General features: G+C 35.9%; 1 protein-coding gene across 3 annotated transcripts in view; it reads left to right on the forward strand.

Annotated features, from left to right (window-relative positions):
- LOC103101986 (casein kinase II subunit alpha'-interacting protein-like) overlaps window positions 1-5,763 on the forward strand; it is a 31,389-nt gene extending 25,626 nt beyond the window's left edge. For all 3 annotated transcript variants that reach the window (XM_016424738.2, XM_016424739.2, XM_016424737.2), the window contains one exon: window positions 3,934-5,763. In XM_016424738.2, the coding sequence (XP_016280224.1) occupies window positions 4,178-5,752 (1,575 nt within the window). In that variant the 5' untranslated portion in view covers window positions 3,934-4,177 and the 3' untranslated portion in view covers window positions 5,753-5,763. The remainder of the gene's footprint in view (window positions 1-3,933) is intronic.
- The last annotated feature ends 5,780 nt before the right edge of the window (window positions 5,764-11,543 follow it).

An 11,543-nucleotide genomic window follows, 5' to 3' on the forward strand; every position in this document is an offset into this window, starting at 1 on the left:
ACTCTGTCCCTCCACACCAATGTTTTGCTTGTAATCACTCCCACTATTCTGTCTCTGTTATATTACTTCCCTTCCCACCACTACTCTTCTTATTCTTCTCCTACTTCTCTATAGGATCTTTTATTCATCTCCCCATCTTCTCCCTCCCTTATATTACTCCCCTCACCAGCAATCCCATTCTTATTTCCCTTCTACTTCTCTACAGCAGGGTAAGATAGGATTCTATACCCCAATGACTGTTCTTCCCTTTCTGAGCTAATTCCAATGAGAGTAAGGTTTAAGTACTACCCATCACCATCCTCATCCTCCCCTCCACTGTAATAGTTCCCTCTACCATGTCTCTTTATATGATATAATTTATTCCATTTTACTTCTCTCTTCCTACTTCTCTTAAAGTGCAATCCTCTTTTTCACCCCTTAATTTTCTGTAAATATCATCCTAAATAGTTTACTGCCACACCCTCTTATTCTCCCTACTATGATAATGATAACATTTTTTCAGATTATTTCTTTTTAAAATTTTTATTTAGAATATTTCCCCATGTTTCCATAATTCATGATCCCCCTCTTTCTATCCCCCCATTCCAAAGCCAACAAGCAGTTCCACTAGGTTTTATGTATATCACTGTTCAAAACCTATTTCCATGTTATTCATATTTGCAGTAGAACAATTCTTTAATATAAAAACCCTAATAACATTCATATTGTACTATGTGATTGAGCATATATTTTTCTAATGCATTTCTGATTCTAAACTTCTTTCTCTGAATATGGATCTCATTCTTTCTCATAAGTTCCTCTTGATTGTCCTGGGTCATTGCATTACTCCTGGTAGAAAAGTCCATTCCATTCTATTGTGCCATAATGTATCAGTCTCTGTGTACAATGTTCTCCTGGTTCTGCTCCTTTCTATCTGTATCAATTCTTGGAGGTCTTTCTAGTTCACATGGAATTCCTCCATTTCTTTATTCCTTTCAGCTCAATAATATTCCATCACCAACATATATCACAATTTATTCAGCCATCCCACAATCAATGGACAACCCCCCATTTTCCAATTTTTTGCCACCACAAAGAGCATGGCTATGCATATTTTTGTACAAATCTTTTTCCTTATTATCTCTTTGGGATACAAACCCAGCAGTAGCTGGATCAAAGGGCAGGCATTAATTTAAAGCCCTTTGTGCATAGTTCTAAATTGCCCCCAAGAATGGTTGGACCAATTCATAAATCTACCAGCAGTGTATTAGTATCCAATTTTGCTACATTCCCTCCAGCATTTATCACTTTCTTTTGCTGACATATTGACCAATCTTCTACATGTGAAGTAGTGCCTCAGAGTTGTTTTAATTTGCATTTCTCCACTCAGGAGTGATTTAGAATACTTTTTCATGTGCTTATTTATAGTTTTGATTTCATCCTATGAAAACTGCCTATTCATATTCCTTGATCATTTGTTGAATGGAGAATGGCTTGATTTTTTATAGATTTGACATAGTTCCTTATATATTTGGGGAATTAAACCTTTGTCAGAGAATGATAACAATTTTTAAAAGTTACAGATATCATCTTTCTTTTTGGGAATATAAATAATTCAAATTTAAAATTTTCTTTTTCTTATTTAACTTTTTATCCTTCTCTTGAATTTTGCATTTTCACATCTAATTTTTATTTATGTTTAGCCTTTTCTTTAGGAATGTTTAGAAATCTTCTGTTTTATTAAATGACCAAACTTTCCACTCACCGAATAGTCCGTTTTAATGAGTAGGTGATTCTTGGTTATAATCCCAGTTCCCTTGCCTTCCAGAATATCCTATTCAAAGCCTTCTAGTTATTCAATGTAAAATTTGTCAGATCCTGTGTAATCTGGACTGGGACTCCATGATATATGAATTGTTTTTTTTTTTGACTGTTTTCAGTATTTTCTCCTTGACTGGGAATTCTTGCACTTGGCTATAATATTCCAGGGAGTTGTTGTTTGGGGATTTATTGCAGAAGGTGATCTGTGGATTCTTTCAATTTCTATTTTATCCTCTTTTCAAGAATATCTGGGCAGTTTTGGGGAATAATTTCTTGTACTATAATGTCTAGGCTTCTATTATTTTTTTAAACGTAACTTTTAGGTAGTCCAATAATGCTTAAGAATCATCTCTTTGGATCTATTTTCCAGGTCATTTGTTTGTTTTTTTTTTCAAAGAGATAGTGTGTGTGTGTGTGTATAGTCTTTCATTTTTGTCTTATTGTTTCTTGATGTTTTGTGAAGTCTTTAGAGTCTATTTGCTCAATTCTAATTTTTGAAGAATGAATTTCTACCATGACCTCCTTTTCCATTTGGTCCATTCCACTTTTCATGGAATTCTTTTCTTATTTGGATTTTGTGCCTCTTTTTCCAGTTGACCAATTTTGCTTTTTAAGCTATTATTTTTTTTTCTGCAGTATTTTCATTTCCTTTGCCCATTTTTCTTCCCATTTTTCTTTGACCTGTCTTATTTGATTTTTTAATTCCCTTTTGAGTACTTCCATAGTCTGAGACCAATTCCTGTTTTTCTTTGAAGTTTTGAATGTTAACTTGAGTATCAAAGCCCCCTTTTGATTCTGTGCTTAGCTCTTTGTCCCCATAGACATTTTCTAGGGTTAGATATTTCTTTTGCTGTTTGCTCTTTTTCCTAGCCTTTTTTTCCCCTGTGGATTAGGAAAAGCTGATGATTTAGTCTCCTCTGCTTATGGCTTGCAGGTCTCAGCACTTGGAGCTATATTTCCCAGGACTAAGGACTTCATAACAGTGAAAGCTTTGTGTAATTAGAATTTTTCTCCCCAGGACTCTAAATCCCAGCTTCCCATGTTCCTTCTTATGTTACATGCTAATGTAGGGAGGATATATTTTGAGTGTTGCTCTACCTTCTCTCTCTCTGCTTCCAGGAACATGGCTATGGAGGTTGGGTGAGTGCCAGACAGGAGAATTTTACTAATGTGGCTTTACTCGTCCTTTTACTTTTGTTCTTGTATTTCTTCTACTTCAAGTGATTACTAATAAATCTTGTAAAATGTAATACTTGGAGTTATTGTATATTAATTTAAATTTAACTGCTTGAAAGGACCAAGGATTACAGAATTCTGGGCCTCACTATGGATTGGTGCCAGGGCCAGGGACTTCAAAGGGTGGGTCTGGAGTCTGTAGTACTCTGTTGTTGTTGGTGTAGGCAGGGTTCTGGGATTCTGAAGTTGACTTAGAACCTGAGGCAGTAGGTTGGGGTCATCCAACAAGCCTCTGTGTTTAGTTTCTCTTCCATTTCCCCTTATTTTGTGAAAATCCCATTAAAATCAACTCTTTCTACCTACCTTTCAAGTTGTGTTCAGTGGGAGAACCCCCTCACTCCATCTTGTTGTTTTTATTTTTGTTGTTTTGAAGTGCTTTTTAAAGAATGGTTTGGAAGGATTGTCAGAGAGATTTCAGCTTTAACTGCTACTAAGCCACCCAAAGAATAAATTGTTTTTTAACCCTAAGGAAGTAGAGATCTCTTTAAGGAGAACAAGATGCTAGTTTGGAGATAGAGGCTGGTCATGCCTGGGGGACAATCATAAATTTTTTAATCGACAAATATTATTAACTATCTGCTATGTACAAGGTAGAGTGCTAATCATTGTGGATACAAATATAATGAATGGAAAAATATCTACTCACATGGACCTTACAGGGCATCTTTCCTTTCCAAAGTGAATGCCATTGTGCCCATTATGGCTAACTGGACAGCTAAGATAATTCCTTTCTTTGGATTGCAGATATAGTAAGTCCTATTCCATTTTATTCATCAGGTAACTAAGTTGACATTTGGACTGACATATTCCTTGATTAAGATCTTATTTAAGAATATTCTTACTATCAAGTGATTTTTAATTTTTTTGTCTTTATTGCTTTTTTCCTCTTTACTCTAGAGAGAAACATACTGACAAGTTGCCCCAAAACATCCAAGGAAGAAGGTCAAGTTGTTTGCCTTTTAACTCTCTCCATATTTCTAAATTTGGAGAAAGTAAATTACCTAGTGGAAGCCCAAAAGTTTTGAATAGACCTTTAAAAAGGCCTTTGGATTTCAATGTATCTTCAGTGAATAAGCTAAATAATAAAAACCAACCTTCTGAACTTAGCCGCCCTCAAAAAAATTTTTTTTACCAATCCAAGATGGTATTATTACCCTGTCCACCCCACTGGATTGCATCATTATCCAATCAAAATATGCAGCCCAAGTCTAAGCTGAAGACAACTGATCTTGGCCTTAAATCCAGGCCTGAATTGCTACCTTCTTCTAGCCCTTGGACAACAACAGTACACTCTGGCCGGTGGACTCTAACTTCATCTATAATAAACCCTTATCACAGAGGCATGGCTAAGCTGTTAACCAATACTAACATCCAGACCACTGTAGGACATGTATCCTGTTCTGATCATCAGCCTAGTATTTTGCCATTATTCAACTTTGACAACCAGTCCAAGTTTGCTCCGTTATCTTCCCCTGATCATCAGGCAACAATTGTGCCATTACCCTATCTCAAGAACCAAGAGAAGGCTACAAGGCCACCACCTTCCAAAATTTGGGCTGGGAACACAACTCCATATGTGTCATTACCCAATCTCATGAATCCAGCTTCAGCTACGAGAATATCACCTCCCAAAAGTTTTTCTGGAAATAGAGCTCCAATTTCATCATCTGATGGCAAGGGTAGGGCTTCCATCTCACAGTTGTCACAGACTGAGCACCATGGAAAAACCCCATTTTGTCTCAGAAACCAGATAAATATTTTATTAGGCCCTAATCACCTTTCTAAAACATCACAAAACTCTGACCACAAGACTGAACATCAACCAAAACGTGAGCATTTGCCCACCTCTCCAATATACCCTTGCCATAAACCCGTGTTTCTACCATGCTCTTTTAACTGGGCAAGGTCTAAGGCTGAAGTTTTATCAAGCCTTGTGAAAAAGGTGAAAAAGATCACAGCTCTTCCATCTTCAACACCTGATCGCTTGGTCTCAGCTACAACTGCGTCTTCACCATGCCTTGAAAATCAATCCAAGGCTGTCTATATATCCTCACCTTCTCGCCTTGGCATCCAAACAGAGTCTAAACCCAATATCAAAGTCGCAGTTACACCTCTACCATCACCACACACATATCCTTTATGCCAAGATACACTTCCATTAGTTCCTGATAATAGGGCCCAGTCTGTAGAAAAAACTAAGCATCCATTAAATCCTGAGCACAATAATAAATTTCCAAAATGCCAATGGACCCCAAACCTATTGAACCTCAGATACCTGAAAGAGGCTCTTCTAGGTTCCAACCACTCTATCCAGATGGAAGAGAGTAAAGAATCTACATCAGACTTGGTTTATCTCAAACCATACACTATTGAAGGTGGGAGTATATCTTTCAAAACTATTAAGAATATCATCAATTCCATTCCTCAGGAAAAAATAAAAAGTGATCTACATAAGCAGATTCTCCTGAGGCGGATGAAGGGATGCCCTAAATCTCATCCTGGCCCTCGTGTATCTTCAAGTTATACATTATGCTTGATATGTGCCTCCTGGATTCCATCTGGTTGTACTCATGTTAAAGGAAAAAAAGACCCTTGTAGAGCAACATTAGTGGCCATACCAACACCTATACCTGGTTCTGAGATGGAGATGGGTATTAAATTAATTTTCCAAATTCCACAACAAAAGACATCTTATTCTGAGGATCAAAATAAATAATTTCTTTGTAACCATTGTGTTATATAAGTGTAAGCTTATTCCTACAACTACTATAACTGCTACTACCATTACTACCACTACTACCACTCTTCCTCCTCTTCCTCCTACTCCTCTTCCTCCTATTACTTCTACTGTTATTGCTTCCCATTGTCAATAATGGTAAGTAGGCAGATCAATTCACTGAGGAATCCCTTACTCAGGGAGAAGAAGCAGAAAATAGTTTTCTTCCCTATTAGTCCCATTACTATCCACACACGTCTATGATGAAAAATCTAGGACTCCCAGGTTAACTATGGAAAAACAATGAAAAAGCTTTTTCTTTCCCCCTCACACCTTTTACCTCTCTATCTGAAGTAGCCTCAGAAAGAGCAAAGATGGAAAAATTACCCCGTCCGCATTTTTAGGGGACAGACCTGGTGTTTCCTTCCCTCCAGAAGGACAAGATGTTTGGGGCAGATAACAAAATGCTTTCTGCTTAGTTTGGGTGGCAAGAGACAAAAGAGGAATTTCAGGAATATCAAAGGGCCAGTGAACTAACATTTGACTAAGTGAAGATAAACACTCCGTGGTTAACAGCCCCATCATAATTCTAAGAAGTGTCCCTCCCATCTCAGACCCCACATTCCTGTGCTAAGGTTTGTTTGTTAGATAAGAACTCTGCAATGTATATAATCTGGTCTTTCATGTCAAACCAGCGCAGTATTCCATTAGGGAATTCTGTCCCAGCTGGTAGATTTCTCTCTTTTATTAATAAATCATGATTCCAATAATATTCTAGGTGTTTGAACTCATTTGTGAAGTGTCCCGTTTCATATCCTTTTCCCATTCAAAGCATATCATCCCTGAATGGTACATGATTTCATCCATGGCAAATTATAGCAACTACTCCGGAAAAAATACTTGGAAGTCAAAAGTAATTTATAGGAAAAATGTCTTCCACCAGAGAAAAAAGACCAAGTGGACAATTGGGAGCATTAAAAAAAAAATCTAGAATTAAATATGTATATATATATATATATATATATATATATATATATGTGTGTGTGTGTGTGTGTGTGTGTGTGTGTATTTTGACAGCATATATATATATATAATATACATAAATATATATAATCTTTTGACCCCCATGACACTTGAAAATCTGTGTTTGATTTTGCATCTCAGTTGATAGCTATTTTACTCAAACAGGAGGACAATGGAAGTGATTTTTCATTGGGCTCTTAAGGAAATGAGTTTTAGACCTTCCCAGGGATGTAGGAAATAGTCCCACTGTTTTCCTTCCCTCTCTTTCTATTTCCTAGCCTCTAGTCAGACAGAATATATTTATACGAAACTAGCTTGCCACAGGGCAGAAAAGCTTCATTCTCTGCTTTCCCCTCTTATCTTTTCCCATAATACAATAAGCCCATGTGCGTATATTTGTACCATCCTGAAATTTCTTGTCCTGAGCTATGTTTCCTGTCACAAACCACACATTAGTTAAAAACAAAATGCTTCCTCAAACACCATAGCTACTAAGGTGACAAGAAAAGACTCCCCTCATACCTACACAGGCATCGTATCACCAGGAGGAAAGAGAAGACATACAAAAAACAGGACCTGGAAACAAGAAGGATTTCTAAGTGGCTCCATAGATAAAGTCCTAGGGCTGGGGTCAGGGGGATCTGGGTTCAAGTTTGACCCTAGATACTTTCTAGTTATGTGACCAGAGGCAAGTCCCTTAATCCTGTTTGCCTAGCCCTTGTCCTTCTATCTTAGAGTTGTTACTAAGACAGAAAGTAAGAGTTTAAAACAAAACCAAAAGGAGAGCATACATACTGAGAACATATGTGGCCAGAGAACATATATAAAGGACATGACAGGAATCTCTGTGGTCAGAACACCCATCGAGGGTACACACATGGGCTATATGTGTCTAGGGCACACAATACACATAGCCAAGGACATTCCTACCTTTTAGACTGTAGTAAACCCTTTATCCTGTTATACTTCTCTCTCTTGGGCATGTTGTCTTTCCTGAGCATCACATCTTTACACTCTGTTGGACTTATGTTCTTCAGAGCCATCCACTGGGATTCAATTTTAGGGTGATAGGCAAGCCCAGATTTCCCAATATACTCTAAAAGTTTTTTTAAAGATGCCAAAAAAGCAATGATCCAAAGCAATCAAACTAATAGCAATAAAAAATCAATAGAAAATACTCATAAGATCCATCATTGTGTTCAGGACTTCAACATGAGTTGGCTAAAAGCCTGTGGGCAGTCTGACTATGAACATGCCTGGCAGGACCAAAGCCAGTATCTCAGAGCCATAAGCAGGGGGCAAAGCCAGGTGCCCACATGTCAGATACTCCACAGAGACAGAGCAGAGGCAGTTTTCTTGTTGGAGGTTTCCTCATAAGTAGGTCACAAAAGAAGGAAATGGAGATGGAGCAGAGGATTCCTGGTAACGTGGGTCTAGAGGGCCTCCTGGACCCCTGACCCTAGCATACTTTCATTAATGTAGTAGCCATACCAGAGATCAAGGAAATAGATGTGGGGTGAAAGGTACAAAAAGCCTAAAGTCAGCATAATCCCTGTTCACAGACCTCTCAGAAACTAGCAAGAAACAGCCTTCTCCTATTGGTTGATTACCTAAGAAATAGACATGGAGATTAGTTGGAAGCATCATCTGTTTTGAGATATCAGGGGATAGGAGGCAAAAGCCAAGTCAAGTCAACAAGTATTTATTAAGTTTTAAAATGAAGCTCCTAATTTGTTCTAGGTACTATGCTAAAGGCTGGATATTCAAAGAAAGGCAAAAATTGCCTCTCTCAAGGAAATCATATTCTAATAGAGGATATAACACATGCAAAAACGCCTATAAACAAATAAGAAACATTAAGGATAAGCTGAAGGTCATCTAAGAGGGCAGGTGCTGGTATTTCTAAGAAATGGGAAAGGCGTCTTTGAATACAGAATTTTAGTTGAGACTTGAAGAAAGGCAAGGAAATTGAACAAGTCAGCAGGACCAGATGATTTCACAAATGAATTCTACCAAACATTTAAAGAATAATTAATTCTAGCACTCTATAAATGATTTGGAAAAATAGAGAAAAAACAGTCCTGCCCCATTTATGGAAAAAATTATATCTCTAAACTCTTGCATTTATAAAATAAAGGACAAATCAATGAGTTAAACATGCAATTAAAAAAATCCTTTTGCAACATAAATATGGTGCTGCTACTTAAACCAGAAAAAGCAAAACAATAAAACAAAAAAATGAAAACCCCAAACAACCATAGATTAATTTCTCTAATGAATATTGATACAAAAATTTAAAAAATATTAGCAAGGAGATTATAGCAATATATCATAAAGATGACCAGGTGGAATTCATACCAGGAATTTAGGGTTGGTTAATTATTAGGAAAACTATCTGTGTAATTGACCATATCAGTGACAAAACCCATATAATTTTCTCAATGGATACATAAAAAACTTTTGACAAAATCCATCACTCATTTTTACTAAGAACACTAGAAAGGAAAGGAATGAATAAATCTTTCTTTAAAATGTTAAATAAGACTCATCTAAACCATTAGCAAGCATTATCTGCAATGGTGAATAGCTAGATGTACTTCTACTAAGATTAGGAGTGAAGCAAGGATACTCATTATCACCACTATTATTTAATATTGCACTAGAAATGCTAACTATAGCAATAAGAGAAGAAAAAGAAATAAAAAAGAACTAGTGTAGGTAATGAGAAGACAAAATTATTACTCTTTGCAGACAATATGACATACTTTGAGAATCCTAGAGAAGCAACTAAATAACTAGTTAGAATAAACAATTTATGCAAAGTTGCAGGATATAGAATCAACCCACACAAATCATCAGCATTTTAATACATATATTTATATATTACCAACCAAGTCCAGCAGCAAAAGATACAGAAATTCCATTTAAAACAATTATAGACAACATAAAATAGCTGCTAAGTTATACCCAGGAACTTCATGAATATAACACTTTTCACACAAATAAAGTCAGATCTAAACTCCTAGAATGATATTAATTGCTCATAGGTAGGCTAAGCCACTATACTAAAAATGGAAATTCTACCAAACTTAATTTACTTATCCAGTGCTATACCAAATCAAAATACCAAAAATTACTTTGTAGAGTTAGAAAAAAAGTTGTACAAGAAATTCATTTGGAACAACAAAAGGTCAAGAATTTCAGGTAAATCAATGAAAAAAGATGTAAAGTAAGATTTCAAACTATATTAAGTAATAACCCATAAAAGAGTCTGATACTGGCTAAGAAAAACAGTGGTGGATCAGTGGAATATTTGGCCCCAAAGGGGAAAACCAAGAACAATGGATAAAAATGCTAAAGAGGTAAGTTTAGGATTTGTTGTTGTTTTTCTTATTTATCATCTGATTTGACTTCATTGATGTCCAAAAGACTTTCAAGTGGCTTTTCCAGCATCACAATTCAAAACCAATGATCTTATAGTGTTTGCCTTTTCTTGTAGACTAACTCACATAGTCATAAATTGATACTGCCAAAGAAATCTGTAAAATCTACAAATCAGGGCTTAATAAAATGATAGAGAAAATATTAATTATACAGCCTAAACTAAAAAGGAGTGGTGAGTACATTTTGATTTTCAGAGAAATAGTTGTTAAACTTTTAGCAGCATGAATCTGGCCATGAGGTTTTGCAAAGAATTTAATATTTCTTATCGTGGTTGATCCTCACCACAACAACCCTATGAAGGAAATTTACTCTGCTAGAATACAGCCTGTAGAAGAGCTAGAAAATAAATCTAAAAGTAAATCTAGCTCCAAATTCCAGTGCTTTTTCCTTGGCAGCATGATTTCTTCTCTACTTTAAATAATTTCATTCTCATGAAAATTCTCCCCAATGGCATAATAAGCACTTTATGGGCAAGGAATTTATATTTCTTTTGGGTTTTCTTTACCCCTCCAAAGTACAGTAGAATGGTGAACACACAATAATTCAATCATTATTTGATTTATTGACTAGTCTTAGAAGTTGGTAAAGACTCCTAAGGATAGGGAATAATATAAGGAAGGAATGAGGAGTTAGGTAGCTTATGGGAAAAAAATCTGACAGGAGACAGATAAATGTAGTGTATCTCTCCTCTTTCTAAGGCAAAGAATGCTTGGAAACTGAAATGATTTCAGGTCTGTGGGGTTTATAAAAGAGCATTAATCTGACATAAAAGAAAACATTCAGTATCTCCATTCTTGTGGTTTTCCTTAAGCCAAGGTGAATAAGAACTATTCCCACTAGAGACCACAAAATTATGATTTAAAGCAAAAGATATTATGATGCCCTAAAGACATATTACCTTGTGTGGAAAGGATTAGAAAGCAAAGATACCCTGTATCTTTCCCTTGCTTTGGAATTTCATATTGAAAGCAAAACATTCATTTTAAAATTATTCCCACCCCCAAAATGTGCCCATGACTCAGGAGAAATCTTAAACCTTTTCATCTATCTACCATTTTGTTATTTCCTGGATAATGAAACACAAAAATAGAAAAGAAATTGCATTTGTTCAGTGATAATATTGGGAATTGTGGAAATGAACTTGATAACAAAATTGCAAGATCAATTATTTTTCCATGTTACAATCCTGCTTTTTTCCCTTTTTCAAGATATCATAACTCAATCATGATTAAAAAAAAAAGTTCAGTTCTTATAATTAGACTGTTTTTTTTTCTCACTTTCCAACATGGAACTTCTATACATTTATTATGTTGTTGTTGGGGAT

Source organism: Monodelphis domestica, chromosome 8 (genome assembly GCF_027887165.1).
Source record: "Monodelphis domestica isolate mMonDom1 chromosome 8, mMonDom1.pri, whole genome shotgun sequence".
Taxonomy (NCBI): Eukaryota; Metazoa; Chordata; class Mammalia; order Didelphimorphia; family Didelphidae; genus Monodelphis; species Monodelphis domestica.